This window comes from Acomys minous (assembly GCF_964271855.1).
Source record: "Acomys minous genome assembly, chromosome: 20".
In the NCBI taxonomy this organism is placed as follows: Eukaryota; Metazoa; Chordata; class Mammalia; order Rodentia; family Muridae; genus Acomys; species Acomys minous.
Window position 1 is genome coordinate 21,731,536 of NC_140502.1, and position 19,789 is coordinate 21,751,324.

At 55.0% G+C, this 19,789-nt stretch overlaps 1 protein-coding gene across 4 annotated transcripts in view; it reads right to left on the minus strand.

Moving 5' to 3' along the window:
• Positions 1 to 19,789, minus strand: part of POU2F2 (POU class 2 homeobox 2) — a 91,709-nt gene that overhangs the window by 39,327 nt on the left and 32,593 nt on the right. For 3 of the 4 annotated variants that reach the window (XM_084771530.1, XM_084771529.1, XM_084771531.1), the window contains exon 1: positions 3,911 to 3,960. The exons of the other annotated variant lie outside the window; for it this stretch is intronic. In XM_084771530.1, coding sequence (XP_084627656.1) covers positions 3,911 to 3,938 — 28 coding nt within the window. In that variant the 5' untranslated portion in view covers positions 3,939 to 3,960. Of the gene's footprint in view, positions 1 to 3,910; positions 3,961 to 19,789 lie in introns of those variants that run through there. 4 annotated transcript variants of the gene reach the window in all.

The following is a 19,789-nucleotide window of genomic DNA, read 5'->3' on the forward strand; positions in this document are numbered from 1 at the left end:
TGGCACCTCCCGAAGGCTCAAACACATACAAAAGTTGCATATGTATTAATGGCTGCCCCTCCCCGTCCATCCTTAGGCAACGTGAGATTTTTTTTTTTTTTCAGGAACTGGCAAGGTAAAGTACCAGGCTTTCTCAGAGCTGCCTGGTCCCTTAAATTCCACCAGCCTCAGGCCAGACCCACCCCAAGCTGCCCAAGCTCTGAGTTCACCCTCGCTTGCCCCAAATGGCTCAGGGCTGGGACCCTAGGTCCCTTCTCCCCTCCCCGGCCCTCCCTCCCCGACTTTCACTTCTCCTCTCTGCATTTCCCTCAGCCAGTTTTTAGCAGGCTTTGTCTAGCTTCTCGTTAGCGCTTACCGAAAACGGGGCTAAATATAGAGAGCCCGAGGGCTGCCCCTCACCCCCCTGGCCCCACTTGGCCTGTCCCCTGGGTCCTCTGCCTCCACAGCAGAGTCCATGGCCCGGGAGCCCCCACGGGCAGGGTTGGCTGCTACCGGGAACCTCTGTGGGCCCAGCAGGCCCGGCCCCCTGCCCTCCCCAGGAGTGTCACCTCACACCTCTCTCAGCCTCCCAGCTGTCCCAGGTAACCTCAAGGGACCGAACACTTCTGTGCTGTCCGGAGGGAGGGTTGGAGATTTCTGGTAGCAGACACATGACTAATGGGTACTGCCCCCACAAGGTACAGCCAGCAAGGCAACACCCCACCCTCACCCCCACCCCAACATAGATATGTGTGGATCTCAAGAGAAGAGTGATGTCAAGGGCATCACCTTTCACAGCCTCAGACTGGAATGAATGAATGAATGCACGAAAGGTAAACTAAGGTTGACACCATCCAAAGCAGATTCCGTCTGCCACGGCCCCGGACGCCTTACGTGCGGCACAGTTCTCACGCGGTCATGCTTGCATGGCAGCCCCCCTTGCCGCAAATAGCTACGCGACTTTTGTGTGTAATAGAACATTCAGGAGGTGCCAGGGCTCGGGAGCACCTTAAAATCACCTGGAGGGACTTTTAAAACTCTGAGTGCCGGGGCAGGGGGTGTGGTTCCGTGATAGGAACACATTTGGTGTGCATGCACGAAGCCTTGAGTTCTGGCTATAGCAGTGCACACTCACGTGTGTGCACGCACATACACACTCGCGTGCACACACTCCATATACATTTTTTTAAAAATCTGAGAGCCCAGGTCAACCTATGTGCCGCTGAAGCAGGTGTCTGGGTGAAGGTGGTGGCAAGTGTCCTGGTGAAAATGGAGCTCTAAGCGTGTTAGCTCATGCTTGCTTGCTTGCTAGCCTCCATAGACTGACACAGGAGGAATGTCGAATTTGAGGCCAGCCTGGTCTACATAGTTGAGTTGCAGGTTCTAGGACAGGCAGGGCTACATAGACAGACCCTGTCTCAATGCCCCCTCCCACTCCCAAATCCCAAAACAAAACAAGAAAACCTGTCTACAACATCCTGATTATATCTGGGGGGGAGGGGGAGATTTTTTTAGAGACAGGGTTTCTCTGTGTAGCCCTGGCTGTCCTGGAACTCACTCTGTAGACCAGGCTGGCCTTGAACTCACAGCGATCCGCCTGCCTCTGCCTCCTGAGTGCTGGGGTTAAAGGCGTGCGCCACCACACCGGGCCCAACATCTTGATTTTTGTCACCTGACAAATCAAACCTCCACCCTATCGCCAAAGCAGACTTTCCTTAAGCTCGTAGACAAAGGGCTTGCCAGGCAAACATGACGGCCTGAGTTCAAGTCCCCAGGACCCCATTTTCAAAAAGCCAAGTGCAGTGACGTGTGTCTGCTATTCCAGTGCAGACAAGATGGCAAGATGGAAGATGGGGAACTCCTAGGAGCTGGCCAACCGGTTAGCCTGTGTCAGACAAGAGGGAAGGCATGGACTGACATCCTGAGGTTGACCTCTGACCTCCACAGAGACTTGCCCACACTCACATTTGCATGTGTGAGCGCACACCCCCGCACACTCCCACACTTACAGACACCAGGCCTACAGGGAGACAAACACACAGATAGGACGCCACAGACCGGCGTGCGAGAAGAAAAACCCATCCAGATACATGCACGCACACACACGCACTTACTCACACCCAGAGTGGCACACGGGCATGCACACACTCACGCAGTCGAAGGCAGGGACACACGTGATGCGCGTACACTCGTGTCCAGAGTCGGATCATTCTGAGAAAGAACCGCGAAGACCCCTGAGACACTTCGCAGACGAGGAGGAGGAGGAGGAGGCGGTGAGCGATCTGCCCGAGGCCACGAGACGCGTATTACTCACACTCTCGCAGTGTATTGATTCTTGTCAGTGCTACATGGTGAAAAAACCCGTAAGAGTTCTCCTGGGTAGGACCCTTTCCCCACCCCCATGCCCCCATCCCCCTATGCCCCCGCCCTCTAGAAATCCCCAGTAAAGGGTCTAACGCTTTGTCCAGTACCTACAAGCTCTCACTTGACCTCAAAGAAGGGCGCGTCGTCAGCAAAGCCACTGTACCTGGGCAGACGGTCTGAGCTTCGTATCTACACCGAACAGGTGCACGCGTGTACAACCACAGTCACCTCATGAATGAACACCTGTCAGTCTGTAGTTGTATCTTCCACCTCCACCATTTATATCCCAGCTCAGACAGCTCCACCAGGAGGCCACCCCCGTCACCGCGACAGCCGAACTGAATAACTTCTGGCCTCTCCCCGCATCCCAGCCCTGACCACTGCCCAACCGTCCTTTCCATCGGACTCGGGGCTCCAGAAAAGCAGATCTGAAGCCCGCCTGGCCCAGACATATTTCCAGCACGCACCGTCCAGCATAAACTGTCCGGTAAACAGCCGTTGTCGAAGGGGCTCGGCGATGCCCCCACACGCTGATGCACATCCGAGAGACACACCCCAAGCCCCGACTCACACCTACGGTCACCCGGGAGCTCAACACACACTCAGCCATGGCCAGAGAGTCACGCCGAGGAAAGCGAGCGTGAAGCAGTGGGTTTTTGCCATTTCCTAGCCCTGTGTCCAGCCAGCATCACTGGCCTCATGGTACAGTTCCTGGCGCACTGCTAAGACTTGGAGTGCCAAGTCTGGGAGGAGACACACACCCTCTATGTACAAATCACCTGGCGCGGTGCCTGCGCAGTGCTCACCCGGGTGAGCTCGTAGTAACTCACAAATGTAGTCAAGAGCAGGGTGAGGAGGACCAAGGGACGTGATTAGTGCCGGTTTGCATTGGGGAGGTCTCGGGGTGGGGGGACAGACTTCCTTGAGGAAATGACCGCTGAGACGGATGAACCGAGCCAAGAAGTCATGGCTAAGGACACACATGGAACGCCACACACAGCAGCCCCCAGCACAGCCAAGAGTGTGCGCTGCCCGGTAGACAGTGGTTCTTGAAGGTGCTCAGGGAGGCCCCAGGCACACGCCAAGCCGAGTCGAGGCTCACACCTTCTGTCACCTAGGAGCTTGGCGCACGGGACTCAGAATACCACACCCGCATGCACACATGCACACTTGCACACACTAGCTCGGAGGAGAACGGCACTACCCAAACGCAACAGCTTGGCCTTCTAAGACCCTGCGGCAGCCCCCGGGGTCCAAGGGGGTCACTCAAGCGGCCCATATGAAGTCCTGCCACTAGCACCCTGCACCTTCCCTTCTCCCGTCCCCTCAGTGGGGAGACAGATTGGAAGCTCCCAGTGCCTAATTGCAAAACAGCAGCAAAGAGAAGCCGGAGGAAGGGGACCAAGTGAGGGAAGGAAGGGTCCGAAAGCACAGCGCCCCAAAACAAGGAGGACAGCTGAGGAGGTGCGGGGAGGGGTCTGCAGCGGTAGGCAGCAGAACGCGGGCGGCGGGGCGAATGCGCTGTCTACGCTCGCCCTCCACCCATGAGAAGGTATCGGACTCTTACCTGGAGCCCCCATGCTGGAGTGAACCATGCTGCCCGCCAGCTAGTGCTGGGGAACAACTGTGTCATCTCCCCGCCCTCTGTGGGGGCCAGCCCTCTGGGCCGGAAGTCACCCCGGGAGGAAACCACAGGGCCGGTCCGCCCCCTTCGGAAGGGAAAAATACCCTGGCCCACAGCGGCCCAGTCGACCCCAAATCATGAGTGTATTTGAGGGTAGGGGGTAGGTCGGGTGGAAAGCAAGGAGGCTGGAATAACTGACTCTTGCTGGGGGGAGGGGGCCGGAGAGGGCACACCATGTCTCTCCGGTCCTCCTGCCCCCGCAGCATGACAGTGAACACATCTGGAGCCAGGGCGTGTGGGACCGAGTGGGAAAAGACGAGGGCAAACCAAAACAAAGGCAAGCACAATTTGAGGTCTGTTTGAGGAGGGCTCTCTCGGGGCCTCACACGTAACAGGTGTCAAGTCAAGTGACAGGACAGTGTTCTGTGCTCGGTTTCACAGACGAGAAGACTAAAGATCAGAGAAGCGAGCAGTGGCTTTCTCAAAGTCTCTGGACCAAGAAGCATCCAAGTCAAAAACCAGGATGCTGTGGACAGACCAAAGCCTGCGACCTGTGCCACAGGTAAGGCATCCCGGGCCACCCACCGCTAAGAAGAAACAGTGCCCATGAGCGGTGGCAGTGAGGGCAGAGGGTCGAAGACATAGCCGGAGACAGCTAGAAGTCTGTCAGAGTGTAAATACGTGCAGTGGAGCTGAGCCTGAGTCCCGGAGGTTTCCTGTGCGGTCCTTCCCGCCGCTCCGCTCTCAGCCCTGCGGCCGCCAGAGGGCGGCAGCGTCCAGTCAATGGGCCGGAGGGCGGGGCTGGCTGCGGAGGAGGGAGCCCCGCCCTCCGCTCCCTCCGGGCCCGCAACCTCCCCCCGCCGCCCCGCGCGCACACCTGCGAGGGTCACACAAAGGCGCAGGACTCCGGCGCACAGTGGCGCAGACAAAGGCGCGCCCGAGCCAACTGCCCTCTTCTTCCTCTCAGCTCCGAGGGTTCCGAGTTGCTGAGTTGCCTTGGGGGCTCCCAAACATTGCTCTCCTGTACACCAGGGCCATCCAGGACACTCTACACCCTAAATGGAGCAACCTCCCCCCACCAACCACACGTGTGTGTACACACACACACACACACAGAGCCTGGATTCATCCTTCTATACACATATATACACTCAAGTGTTTCTTCTCAAACCCCCAGCATTTCACACGAAGGCACACGCACAGATTCACTGGTACCCGTCTCTGCAGATGGCCCCAGCACCGAGGTCCCTCAACCACAGGTGCCTCTTGTGCTACCTCACACAGACCCACCCGCACAGGGCACATCTACACACATGGCCGTCCCAGGCCTGGCCACATGTGCCCACGCTCCCACGTGCCCAGCCATGAAGGGCCCTCTGCTCCCAGCCCCGTGCAGGTGGACATCCGAAGACCTGGCAGGCAGGCAGGCCTGCCAGGAATGAACTCGGCTCTCAGTGCTGCACACAGAGCCATCTACAGTCTACAGCATCCTGTTGTCAGAAGCGCCCGTTTCAGAGGATGTCTGCAGACCACACAGCAGCTGGCTACAGAATTTCTACACAAGAGGGTCCATCCCCCCCCGCCCCCCCCCCCCCCACAGAAGTCAGGCAGCAGTAAGGGAGCGGGTTCTTGTCCTAAAGCCTGATTTGCCTAGTAAGCCCCAGTTTCCATTTACGATTTATCTTTCGAGAGGTTGGAAATCCAAGTAGTGGTGGGACTTGGGCGATATGGAGGGATTAAAAACCTAACCACAAAAAAAGAAAAAAAAAAAAAAGAAAGAAAGAAAGCTGGGCGCGGTGGCACACACCTGTCATCCCAGCACTAGGGAGGCAGAGGCAGTCGGATCGCTGTGAGTTCGAGGCCAGCCTGGTCTACAAAGAGGGTCCAAGACATTCAAGGCTACACAGGGAAACCAACCAAACAAAGACCCTAACCAGTTGCCCCTCCCCCACAGCCCACCCTTTACCAACCCAACATCGGTGCATGTCAGAAGTGCATACACCAGGCTGGGGGGCCCTGGATGGTGAGCAGGCAAAGGGTGGGATGCCCACTTCCAGTGAGACCTTCCCAGGTCTGCAGGTGAGGCCCGTGGTGGGAAGGCCTCCATAGTCCCCTGAGGGTAAATCCTACCCCTGTCACTGTCCACGCTGAGCAGGAAGTCTAATGAGCCTATGCCTGGGATACTGAAGGAGGGGTGACAGACAAGGAGGGCAGAGAGAGTTTGGGGCACATGACAGGGCAGGGGATGGGCTGGCAGATTTTAATGAGTCTAGGTATGGTGCGGAAGTGGCCTTCCTACCACAGAAGAGGTTAAGGTAAGGAGGGAACAGACGCTGGGGAGCACTGGAGGGGGGCACTCGAGGTGCTCGGAGCCTGCAGGGAGGTGGCACAGGGGAGGCCAGGCTGAGCTCAAGGCTGAGCGGTAATTAAAGGAGACGCAGGGGGCTCCCCAGGGCCGGCGGGGCCGGTAACTGACACGCGGGCCCCATTGCTCCACTCATATTTCTCACCGGATCGATACGTTTGACTCCCGACAAGACAATAATCGCTTGTACGCGGCCGGCGAGTCGATCAAATACATTATTAGAGCGAGGTCCCCCGGGGGCCCGCCGGGGAGCCGTAGGGGGGGGAGTAGTCAGCCCACCGGGGACAGTAGAGTGAGATTCTTCACCCCTCACGGCCCTCTGCCATGGCCTCTTCCTCCTGGACATCCCTGGGGACCCTCCCTGGTGTGTCCCTCTCTCTCTCTCTCTGTCTCTCTCTGTGTCTCTCTCTGTGTGTCCCTCTCTCTCCTCCTGTTATCATAAACAATCATATCACCCAGCCTCGGCCTTATCCCTGGTCTGCACAGGGACCCAAAAGGTTTGCCCCCACGGGCGATGCTCTCATCTGTAGGGCCGAGGCACGCGGGAGCTCAGAGAGGCCCCCTCAGACCCCCTAGCCTGGTGGGAGACATAGAGATGGCGTCCCCGGGCACAGAATTGGCATTTGCGATAGAAGATGGCCTTGGGCCTAAGAGCCAACAGTAGCCCTCTTCAATCTAGCCTCCATCCTGGATGTACGCACAGTGATGTTCTTGGGAACCCAGGTCAAGGGCAAGCCTCCAGGGCATCAGGGACAACTGACTTAGGGGCCTGAACAAACTCCCACATGCCGGGATATGTGGCCGCCCTCACTACCCTGGCTACCTTCCAGCCACACTTAACCCCACCTCTGGGCTGTTCGGACGCACCATGTGTCCATCTTTTGCCAACTCCCTTGGCTTCAGGGCTCGAACCTAGAGCTCTTTTAATTTTAAAAAGATTTCCCTTTATCTTCTGTATATGAGTGTTTTGTCCGCACCTATGTATGTGCACCACGTGTGTGCCTGGAGCCCACGCAGGTCAGAAGAAAGCACTGGATTCCCTGGAATTGGAGTTACAGACCGACGTGAGCTGCCATGGGGGTGCTCAGAACAAAGTCCTCTGCAAGAGCAGTAGTTGCCAGTTTTGTTTGTTTGTTTTTGTTTTGTTGGTTTTTTGAGACAGGGTTTCTCTGTGCAGCCTTGGCTGTCCTGGACTCGCTTTGTAGACCAGGCTGGCCTCGAACTCACAGTGATCCACCTGCCTCTGCCTCCCGAGTGCTGGGATTACAGGTGTGCGCCACCGTGCCCGGCTGCAGTAGCTGCTCTTAACTACCCAGCCATCTCCCGGCCTTTAAACACATCTCTTGGGTAGGAGGTCCCCCTCAACACTGCTTCTCCAATGGCCCCCAAGTCAATAAAGGTTCCAGGGCTGGACATGCCATTCAGATAGACTGTTTGCTTAGCGAGGGCGATCCCCACGAAGCTAGGCGTGGTGACGCATGCCTGTAATGCCAGCATTGAGAGGCGAAAGCCACAGGATCAGAAGTTCAAAGTCTACATAGTAAATCCAAGGCTAGCCTGGGCTACACGAGGCCCCCATCTCAAAAACAAACAAACAAAAAAAGTCAGATGAATTAATTCTTTAAGAACCATCTACCCACGGTAGCAGCAAGGGGAGAGGGGTGGGGTAGCAGTGGTGGCGGTGGCGGTGTTCCCGTCTGATTTGCTATCTGAGCCATCTAAGGGTATGAGTTTTGCTATCTCATTTTACTGAGGAATTAGGGCACAGAGAGGTAGCATCCGCATCAGCAGCCCTGAGTCACACAGCATGTGACTGGTGGAGTGAGGATTCAAACCCTAGTCTCTCCTCTCCCTGGCTTCCTAAAACCCTTCCCCGCCCCCACCCTGCTGGGTCTTAGGGATTAGATTCAGCATCTTCTCGACCGACTGACCAACTGTAGGGCTCTTTGCTAGACTCTAAAATCCCTCTTGTCATCCAATAGCCAACAGGGAGAGATGCCCTCTGCTTTCTTGACAACACAGCCCACAGCCCTTAGAGCCCGCCTGCCTGCCTTCTTCCCTCCCTCCCTTCCTTTCTCCCTTCCTCCCTTCCTCCCTCCCTCCCTTCTTCCATTTCTTCCTTCCTTCTTTTTTATCTTTTTTTCCTTCCTGGTTGGGGGTAGCAAGGTTTCAGTATGTAGTCCTGGCTGACCTTGAACTCTCAGAGATCCGCCACCTTTGCCTCCCCAGTGCAGGGACTAAAGGCGTGCGCCACCACACCTGGCTTATCATCTGTCTCTTGGTATTCGGCAAAGCACTAGGTTCCATCTGACCTCATTGGCTTCTGTGTGAGGGGGAGCCAGGCCTCTGCCACGCATCTCTTCCCAGACATGGGGATGTATCCCTACAGGGCCAGCACTCTGAGAGGCTGACGAAGAAGGAGAACTTCAAATTCCAAGCCTGCCTGGGCTACAGAGTGAGACCTTGCCTCAAACACACACACACACACACACACACACACACACACACACACACACACACACACACACAAAGGGGCTGGAGAGATGGTTAAGAGCAACCACTGCTCTTCCAGAGGACCAGAGTTCAATCCCCAGCACCACCTGGAACAACTCCAGGGGTGCCTGCACACACCCACAATACAGACACAGTACACATAAAAAAATAAATAAATAAAATATGAAAAGAAGGGGCTGGAGAGATGGCTCAGAGGTTTTAAGAGCACCAGCTGCTCTTCCAAAGGGGCTGGGAGAGAAGCCATTGGTAAAGCGCCTGCAGCGCAAGCTCCAGGGCCTGAGTTCAATTCCCATCAACCACATAGTGGCTCACAACCATCTACAATGAGATCTGGTGCTCTCTCCTGGTGTGCAGGTGTGCATGCAGGCAGAACATTGTATACATAATAAATCAATCAATCTTTTTTTTTTTTTAAAATGTGAAAAGAATTAAGGCTGTCATGTGCCTTTAATCCCAGCACCCAGGAGGCAGAGGCAGGTGGATCACTGTGAGTTCGAGGCCAGCCTGGTCTACACAGTGAGGCCAGGACAGCCAAGGCTACACAGAGAAACCCTGTCTGGGGGAGGAGGTAGAGAGAAAGAAACCTGCCGTGCGGTGCATTTACGTAGCAATTTGTAAACAGACTTCAGAAGACAGAACACCACGGGAGGAAGGCCGCTCCAGGCTGTGGGAACACGGGAGGTGGTGACCCCAAGGCTGGTGTAGCTGAGTGCTGGGAGCCAGGCCAGGCAGTGCTGGAGGCTGCGGGGTAGGGCTGGCCCCTCTCAGGCCTTGCAGACCATATTAGCTTTAGAGGTTGGAGACGTTGCTCAGTGGTGGAATCCAGCGAGTAGCTTGCGAACATGGCTCAGGAGGGCGGGTAATTTCAATCTGGGTACAGCAGGAGGGGTTTTAAGTGGGAGGTTGGCGTGGTTCCCTGAACGACGTGTTGTGTGTGTGAGTGGGTGTGTTCAAGTGCGTGTGCATCAGTGCATATTCCTCTGTAGTCACTCACCCTGCGTTTTTGTTTTTGTTTTTGTTTTTCCAGACAGGGTCTCTCCGTGTTAGCCTTGACTGTCCTGGACTTGCTTTGTAGACCAGGCTGGCCTCGAACTCACAGCGATCCACCTGCCTCTGCCTCCCGAGTGCTGGGATTAAAGACGTGCGCCACCACGCCGGGCTTGTGCCCAGCATTTTATCACACAGGTCCAGGGATCAAACTTGGGTCTTCGTGTTTGTGTGGCGAGCACCTGACTGGGGAGCCCTGGCTGGGGAGCACCTGACTGGGGAGCCCTGGCTGGGGAGCACCTGACTGGGGAGCATCTGACTGGCTGAGCCGTCTCCTCAGCCCTCATGCCCCTCTTAGTTTTCTCTTACGAAGTCTCCTTGTGCAGCCCAGGCTGGCTCTGAGTTTACAATCTTTCCACCTGAGCGCAGGGGGCAAACATGGGCACAGCGGGCTCTTGAAGCTCTATGGCTTGAAAGAAGCAAGAGCAAGTAAGATGGAATGGTGGTCCAAGCAGCCATGGAGAGATGCGGTCGGGAGGGAGACAGGGAGGCTGGAGTCGGTCTTCACACGGGACCCATCTGGGAATACTTGAGACCAACTGAGTCCTGGCCACTGTATTACAGGCAGAGACTATTATTGTCTCCCATTTTCTTCCTATTAAAAAACATGTAAGCCGTGCGGTGGCGGCGCACGCCTTTAATCCCAGCACTCGGGAGGCAGAGGCAGACGGATCGCTGTGAGTTCGAGGCCAGCCTGGTCTACAAAGTGAGTCCAGGACAGCCAAGGCTAACACAGAGAAACCCTGTCTTGAAAAAAACAAACAAATAAACCCAAAAGACAACAAAGTGTGTGCGTGTGTGTGTGTGTGTGTGTGTGTGTGTGTGTGCACATGTACAGGAGTACACACATATGTCACACTTGTGTGGAAGCCAGAGCACAACCTGAGGCTTCATTCTTAGAATATCTCCTTTGCGAGAGCAGGCTAGGGTCTCTCTCCCTAGCCTGGAGCTCAGCAATTGGGCTGGTAAGTCTCAGGAATCCTGCCTCTGCCTCCCCTGTGCTGAGATTACAAGACTGTGAGAACTCAGCATCTTTAAGTGGGTCCTGAGGCTCAAACTCGTAACCTCATATCCTCATGCTTGAGAGAGCCAAGCTCAGGGGGGATGCTTCTTATAAATTTTTCAAGTCGTCATACAAACTGATGCGTCTTGTTTTGTGTTATGAACAATCACAAAGCTGACCCCCAAACAAAGACTGAGACTCTTGCCAGCCTGCCCATCTCAGACTACGTGTCTTCTGGGGAGAGTCCTGGCACCCAGACCCACCAGTCTCCCAGGGAGCAGACCCTTCCGTGGACTCCCAGCACCTCCCACTGCACCAGACTCCTAAAAGCCCTCAGGAGAACAAAGAGCTGTCGTCACCAGCGGACTCTCACGCAACTCTGCCGAAAGGGCTCCCTGCACAGGGAGCTGTCCAAAGGCTGAAGTGCGTTTCCCGCGGCCAGGAAGCTGATCCCAAAGACACGCCCACCGCCTTGCCGTGGTCTCTAGGGCCCGGTGGGACTTTTCCTTCTTTTCCCACACAGGCATCATACTCCAGCGACCGTGGAGATCTATCCCCCAGGAGTGTCTCTGACCTGGTGCAGCCCCTTGAATACTCACTGCCTCATGCCCAGGACTCAGCTGCTGTTGCCACACACCCTGTGGCTGGGTTTTGTCTTTTATACACAGCATCTTAGAATTAAGTCACTGTCTAGTCATTTTACTGGCCCCCTCTCTAACTAAAATGTAAGCTCTCTAAAAGCAGGTCTCAAGCTGGGCGTGGTGGCGCACTTGGGGAGGCAGAGGCAGGAGGATCTCTGGGAGTTTGAGGCCAGCCTGGTCTACAGAATGAGTGCAGGACAGCCAAGGCTACACAGAGAAACTCAGTCTCAAAAATCTAAAAAAAAAAAAAACAAAACAAACGCTCCCAAACAGAGCAACCAGAAAAGCAGGTCTTATCCTTTGTTTTGCTCACCGTGGAATTCCTGGAAAATCAACAGTGCCAGGCACATAGTGGGTGCCTGAATATCAAGGTTGAATGAATAAGTCCCTTCAAGCTCCCACATCCCACAGACTGGCACCAACTCCAAGGCTGGTTCCCCAAACAGGTGAGTACAGCACCTGTCAACCCCGACAGTCATTTGTCCTCAGAGTTTCCTTCACCCTCTATTCAAGAGTGGAGTTGAGGTGGGGCTGGAGAGATGGCCAAACAGTTAAGAGCTCCTGTTGCTCTTGCAAAGGATCCAGGTTCGATTCCCAGCACCCACACAAAGCCTCACAACCATCTGCCTATGACTCCAGCTCCAGGGGATCTGAGCTCTTCTTCTGGTCTCCTCGGGAACCAGGCACACATATGATGTTCATACACACGTGCATTAAAAAGCACTTAGACACATAAAATTGTAAATTAATAATAAATCATTTTAAAAGAATGTAAGGGTAGCTGGGTGTGGTGGCGCACGCCTTTAATTCCAGCCAGCACTTGGGAGGCAGAGGCAGGGGATCTATGAGTTCGAGGCCAGCCTGGTCTACGGAGTGAGTTCCAGGACAGACAAGGCTACACAGAGAAACCCTGTCTCAAAAACCAAAAAGAAGAGGAGGAGGAGGAGGAGGAAGAGGAGGAGGAGGAGGAGGAGGAGGAGGAGGAGGAGGAGGAAGAAGAAGAAGAAGAAGAAGAAGAAGAAGAAGAAGATGATGATACATGAGAAGAATAGCGAAGAAATGATCGTTTCAAAGGCAAGGATCGCAGCTGTTACAGGCAGAGGGAGGGCGTCCTGGGGAAAGAACAGTCGCCTCGGAGGCGGGGCCGTTTGGAGGCTGCGCGCCTTTAGCTCCTTCCCCCAAGTGATGCATTTATGTGTGACCCAGGAACCACTTATGTGCACTCCTGTTGGGAGAGGTCAAGTCTTACTTTGGGGGAGCATGGGAGCACTACCCATCTCCCATGTCCTCCCCCCAAGTCACAGCCCAGAAAGAAATTCACTTTGTCAGGCAGGGTCCGGCCATTTCTGTGTGCTGAGCGGCTGCGGTTGCTGTCCATGGTACTGCCTGGAAAGCTACCCAGAGAAGCCATTTCAAGGCTCATTCTAACTCAGGGGGCCGAGACATCGAGGTTCTCCTCGGCTACACAGTGAGTTCAAGGGTAGCCTGGGCTACAGGACACCCTGATTCAAAACTGCAACCCTTGAAACGATGGTCCTGCCAACTCCACCCCTTTCCCCCACTCTCCCTAAATCCATGGTTACATCCTCCATGCAAGCTGACCGAGTCTTCCTGCAACCCAAACCCAGGTCCTTTCTCACACCTGGACCTTTGTTTTATTTTTTAAGGTCAGGGTCTCACTAGATTGCATCTGGTTCCTGAGTGCTGGGCTTACACAAGGGTAACCATTGTGTGTGTGTGTGTGTGTGTGTGTGTGTGTGTATGTGTGTGTGTGTGTGTGTGTGTATGTGCGTGTGTATGTGTGTGTATGTGTGTGTGTATGTGTGTGTGTATGTGTGTGTATGTGTGTGTGTATGTGTGTGTGTATGTGTGTGTATGTGTGTGTGTATGTGTGTGTGTGTATGTGTGTGTGTGTATGTGTGTGTGTGTATGTGTGTGTGTATGTGTGTGTATGTGTGTGTTTGTATGTGTGTGTGTGTGTATGTGTGTGTGTATGTGTGTGTGTATGTGTGTGTGTGTATGTGTGTGTGTATGTGTGTGTGTGTGTGTGTATGTGTGTGTGTGTGTGTGTGTGTGTGTGTGTGTTGAGGGGTAGATGGGTACATAACATGCCAAGGCAAATGTCTGGAGGTCAGAGGACAAATTTCTTCCTGTTCTTTTCCTTTACAGCAGGGTCTCTCTTGTTTCTGAACGCTTCTTACTCCAGGCTAGCTGGTCTGTGAGCTTGAGGAGGGGGGAGGGGGAGGGACTCAGTATGAGCCACAGCAGGGTTAGTGCACCAGTCAGAGGACGGCCTACAGCGGCAGATTCTCTCCTTCCACAACGTTTGTCTCAGTCATCAAACTTGGGTCATCAGACTTAGTGGCCAGCACCTTCACCCCAGCCACCTTCCCTGACCAGCATCTGGCTTTCCCATAGGGGCCCCTGGGATTAAACTCAGGTCACCAGGCTTGTGCAGCAAGCACCTTTACCCATTAAGCCATTCCCCAGCCCTATACTCAGACTTGATTTTTTGTTTGTTTGTTTGTTTATGCGCTTCCTCTGTTCTCTCCTTCTCTCCCCCATTTATTTATTTATTTATTTATTTACAGAAAAGCCTTACTGTGTGTATCCCAGACTGTCTTGAAGTTGAGACTTTCCTGCCTCAGTCTCCTGAGTCCTGGCATTACAGATCTGCGCCACCATACCTGGCTCGTTTTTTGCTTGTTTTTTAATTGAGGTGGGACCACTATAGCCCAGGTTAGCCTGGAATCCCCCATGTAGCCTCCACCTCAATGCTGGGATGGACCGTAGGCGTGCACCACCACTCCTAGATTTTTAGGTGATACTGAGGATCAGACCCGGGGCTCTGTGCATACTGAGCAAGCATGCCACCAACTCAGCTACATCCCCCAGCCCATATTTAAAAAAAAAAAATAGTGTTAGTGTGAGCCTCCCACGTAATCTTAAGATCAGAACTGTAACAATAGTCACTGACCTGCACCTTCTCCCCTCCTAGATGCCCCTGTGCCTGCAACTTATTCTGTATCTATTTATTGATTTATTGAAGACAGTGATGTCTTCTACCCACTGAAATTAGTTAATGGGGGTTCCCACCTGGCCCTAATGGAGGTAGGCGGAGGAGGAGGAGAAAAAACCTTATGTGATGGTGGTTCTGATGCAGGGGAGGAAACTGAGGCAGTGAGAAGAAGGCATTGGTCACCATGTCACAGTGAGTTCACGGCAGGGCCAATGTGTCCGTAACTCATGCTGAGTTAGTTACCCCCACAGGCTCCCGACAGATTTCTACGTGGTCAACCAGAGTCAGTGTGGCCGAGTGACAGCTGTGGGCTGACACTCACTGGATGTTTATGAAGCCACTTTCCTACTCTGAGCCTCGGGTGTCACCTCCTGGAAGACGGGGATAATGACCGCGCCACCACAGAGGGCAGTGGGAGTCATGAAAGCACACAGAGCAAGTGCTCAGTGCATGAGGAGCCATCTTTGAGCAGCAGTGAGGACAGCCAGAGATCTACACGATGGAATAGCATGAGCAACGGAGGACACTAGTAGAGTGAGGACCTCTCAAAGGAAGGTCAACTGGAGCCAGTGTGTGTGTGTGTGTGTGTGTGTGTGTGTGTGTGTGTGTGAGTGTGAGTGAGTGTGTGTGTGAGTGTTGTGTGTGTGTGAGTGTGTGTGAGTGTGTGTGAGTGGTGTGTGTGTGTGTGTGTGTGTGTGTGTGTGTGTGTGTGTGCCTGCATGCATGCACGAGCCACAGCAAGGATGTGGTGGTGGGGGTGGGGGTCAGAGGATAACTTGTAAAGGTCAGTCAGTCATTCCCTTCCACCATGTGGTTTATAGGCATTAAACTCAGGGTGTCGAGTTGAGCATCTAGTGCCTTTGCCCACTGAGCCATCTCATCAGCACAGGACTCCCAAGTCTGTTCCTGGCTACCAAGAAGTGAGAGAGGCCTTAGCCAGGCGTTGGTGGCGCACACCTTCAATCCCAGCATTTGGGAGGCAGCGGCGGCGGCGGCGGCGGCGGCGGGGCGGGGAAGGGGGGGGCGGGGCGGTGTCTCTATGAGATCAGGGCCAACCTGGTCTGCAGAGAGAGTTCCAGGACAACCTGAAACCCTGTCTCAGAGGAAGAAGGAGAAAGAAGAAACAAAGAAGAAAGAAGATGAGGAGGAGGAGAAGGGGGGGGAGGAAGGGGAAGGTAATGGCACTGGTGGAGCTGGTAGTGGTACCAGTGGTGGTGGTGGGGTGCCTCAAGGTACCCCAGATGACAAGACCAGCCCATGCCCAGAAGCCAAGGCAGTAGAATAATGGTTACTTTAGGGTACCGTCCCTATCGTCACCCCTCTCTCTCTTCAAGTACAAGGTCTCAAAAACACATAACAACAACAAAGAACTGGGTGATGAAAGCTGGGTGAGGCGCACACACCTGTAATCCCCCCCCCCTGCTCCGATACCCAATCCCCCCCAATACCCGGGAGGCTGAAGGGGGGCCATTGCAAGGTTTGAGGCCAGCCAAGGAACCTAAAGAGACACTTTTCCTTTTAAGGAACTGCCTGGGGCCTCAGCCAGCTGTGAATTCAGTATATAGCCAGGAGTGACCTTGAACTCCCGACCTCCTTGCCTCTACTGCCTAGTGCTGAGATAACAGGTGGGCACCACGGTGTGGGCACCACGATGCCTCGCGCATCCATGGTCTTCTTAAACCCCCTGGTCCCATCCATGGAGTCAGGGGGGAACCTCTCTAATACAGGCCTCTTTCCTCCTCTTTCCAACTGTAGCTCTGAGGCCAAGGCCAGGAGAGTGGTGAATTGCTCCCATGAAGACATCTGCAGGGCAAGGCTTGGGCCAAGAGGACAGCTCGGGAAGGTCCCCCAGCCAGAGTCATCCTCCTCTCAGGTGGCCCAGGTGTCAACCTCCTCTAGTCCCTAGACGCTCTCACACCTCCAGAGTCCCTGCCTCCCCTGCTCTACTCTAGGCCACCTCCCTCATGGCCCCCAAGCCTTTCCTCTGATGTCATAGCCCTGCCCCGGGGGCACTGAGGATGGGGGTGGGGGGGTGGGAGATGTGGGGGGGGTTCTTTCATTTGTTTTCATTCTCTTTATTTATATGTATGCATGTTGTATGCATTCGTACATGTTTGTGTTTATTTATTTTTGAGATAGGGTCTCATGTAGCCCAGGCTGGCCTTGAACTGTATTTGTTGTAATAGAAGGTAACTCTGAATTTCTGATTCTCCTGCCTAGGTCTCCTATGTGATGGGACTACACACCACACGTGCAGGCCACCACACCCAGACTGTACATTAATGGGGATCGGACTCAGGGCTTTATATACGTTCAGTAAATACCTTACTGAGCTTACGCCACTGGTCCTTTTATCTTTGTGAGATACTGAGCCTCCCCTTACCGTGACCATAGGTATCAGGGCCACTCTCTTCCCAGACCAAAAGGAGAAAAACCCCGGTGTCAGTGCTGCCTCCTCTGGCTTCTAAGTCACAAAGAGCACACGGGCCTGCATCCATGAGATGCCACCCTGAGGGCTCCAGGGGTGACCACCACGGGATGGCTGTTTGTGTCAGAGCTAACACCCCTGTGAACTCAAAGGACGCAGCCTTCAAGGCATAGTAGGGAGCATCCGTACCATCTCTGGAGGCAGAGAGGAGGGGACCACGGCTCAGAGGGAAGTACGGGGTTGAGAAAAGCCCCAGTGCATGTCTGTGGCAGGCACGGGGGGGGGGGGGGGGGAGGGCCGTGTCCCTTGGGGGCGTTGGCTCTTCCTCTTGTTGGCGTCTATGAGTTTCCAGAGACTAAGAGAGGGGGAGGTTGGGGTCGGGGTGGGCGACTGTGACCCACCCTCTCTTCCGGCTGAAGTTCCAAGGCTTTGGGTCTCTGTTTATCTTTATGTTATGGGAGTGAGGAGAAGAGCCGGGTGAGACAGGAATACAAGGGCCCAGGGAAAAAGGCCCAGGGAAAAAGGCCGGAGAAAAGCAGAGCAAAGAGGAATGAACAGAGAAAAGAAGGGGGGGGGTCGGAGCGGGGGGGTGGGGGGAGTTGTTCGTCGGGAGCCAGAACAGAGGGGTGCGTGAGGTCTTTAAATCCCTGGGGAAGAAGTTGCAATAAAGGAGCAGGAGTCGGAGTCAAATAGGAGGATGGACGGGGAGAAGACAGAGAAGAGACAAAGAGAGGAAAGAAGAAGGGAGGGGAGCCGGCGTGCCACCCACTTGACACGGGGGCTGCGATCTTTTGTAAACGGCTTTGCCCAACACTCTCCTCCTGGCCCCGTCACACCAGCGGTCCTTTGTGTGTGTGTGTGTGTGTGTGTGTGTGTGTGTGTGGTGTCGTCCCCGGTCCTGGATAGAGCTGACGCAGGTAACGCACACGTGGGAAGCGATGCCAACTTCCAGCCCTTGTCATTTTGCTTTACCCACCTGCTTCCCAGGTTTGGGGGGGGGCGGGGCCTGGGGTTCAGTGTAGCAGGGACCTCGACCTCAGAGGTGTGTAGAAAAGGGCCAAGGAGTGGGGTCCCTGTCCCCTCAGGTCCCCAAGCTGCTGCCGCCCACCTGTTATTATTGTTCCTGTTCTCGGGTGTTCTTCCGACTTTGGTTACTGTCTCCCCTCACTGTGGGCATCATCTGTTGCCCACACCCGACACCCTCCCGCCCTGGCCGCTGCCTCCTAAGGCGGCTTGCTGCTTTACCACTTTCTGCTCCCCAATGGGTTTGGTGTTAGGGAGGGGAGCAAGAGCCTAGGTGGGGGGGGGGGGTGGAAGGCTTACTGTACTGTTGGGTACATGCCAGGGGCCTGCTGACATGGATGAGGAAGAGGAGGAGGTCTTCCTGATGGATGATACTGATTCTTTGGTGAGGGGAATAGTAGCAGAGGGGGTAAAGGCAGGTTGGGGGAGGGGTGGTGAGGAAGCAGAGTCGGGGGGTGGGGGGTGGGGGGAGCAGGACCAGGCTCACATTTGCCATTCAGGGCAGCTGACAATAAAAATGCTTTATTGCCAAGAAACTGGATCGATCGGGGCTGGAGGGGGCCGGCAGGGGGGACGCGGAGGGCTCAGCACAGAGGCCGGCGGCCGGCCTCCGCAGCGACCAGGGCCCCAGCCGCCCTCCCCCCTGCGCCCCCCTCCCTGCCTCCTGCCCTTTCTCTCTCCTGCAGCCACCGCTTAGTTCTTATTATATTTTTTCTTATATATATTTTCCCCCAGCTTCTCCTGCTCCTGTTTTTTTTTTTTTCCTTTTAATTTTTTTTTTTTTAAACTCACTGCACTCCCAATGCTGCCGGCTGGGTGGGGGTGGGGTGGGGGCATCTGCCCAGGCCGGGGGGGCCCTACCCGTTGGCTACTAAGGGCTGCGATATCTATGGGGTTGAACCCTCACTTTTAAACTTCATAACCCTAGCCCTGGTTCAGTGAAGGTTTCCCCAGGGCCTGGCCCCACATGTACATTTCTCTTCAGCCAGCCCTCCTAAGAGCTTCCTTCTGACTTAGGAGTACCCCCACACCCACACTGTGGTGGGCTCCCAGCCCTGGATAGACCCCCTTCCCCTCCCCCCTACCTGGCCCCTTGCTTCCTCACGGAGCCATTTGGCTGATGGTCAGAACTGTCCGTCAAGGGGGCTCTGAGCCCCTGAGGACTCAGATGGGTGGAGGGAGGGGGAGAGGTCGAGGGTCAGGCCACGTCCCCTCAGCTCATCTCTTTCCCCTCCCCCTTCCTAACAAAGGGAACAGCAGACCATTGCTTGGGGGTGGGGTAGGGGGGGGGCTGCCTGGTAGTCAGAGGGAAGCCAGAGAGGGCCTGTAGGTGGCCATGGGCAGGAGACAGGGGGAGGACTGCTGCCTCCCCCTCCTCTGCCGGCCCCCTCGGGTCAAGGCTAAGGTGATTCCTCAACCTCTCCAGGCTGGGAGGGGAGGACGGTCTTCGAAGACAAAGAACAGGAGCCCCCCGGGAATTGGGGGCTGGCGGGGAAGCACCTGGGACCCACAGTCTTGGCTGAAGGACGGACAGCAAGCACCCTCTGGCCGTAGCTTCTCCCCCCCCATCCTACCCCCTGCACCCCGCCCCCTGCCAACCCCTGCCTCCCAACGGTACCAATCCCTCTGGATCTCAGAGCTGAGGCAGGATTTAGTTGGGGCTAGGGGGGAAACTGAGGCCCAAAGAAGAGAAACAGAATCATGGGGAAAATGTGGGGTGCAGGCGTAGCCACAGGGTTTTCAGCCCCATTCTTGATCTTCCCCTAGCAAGGTAGACAACTC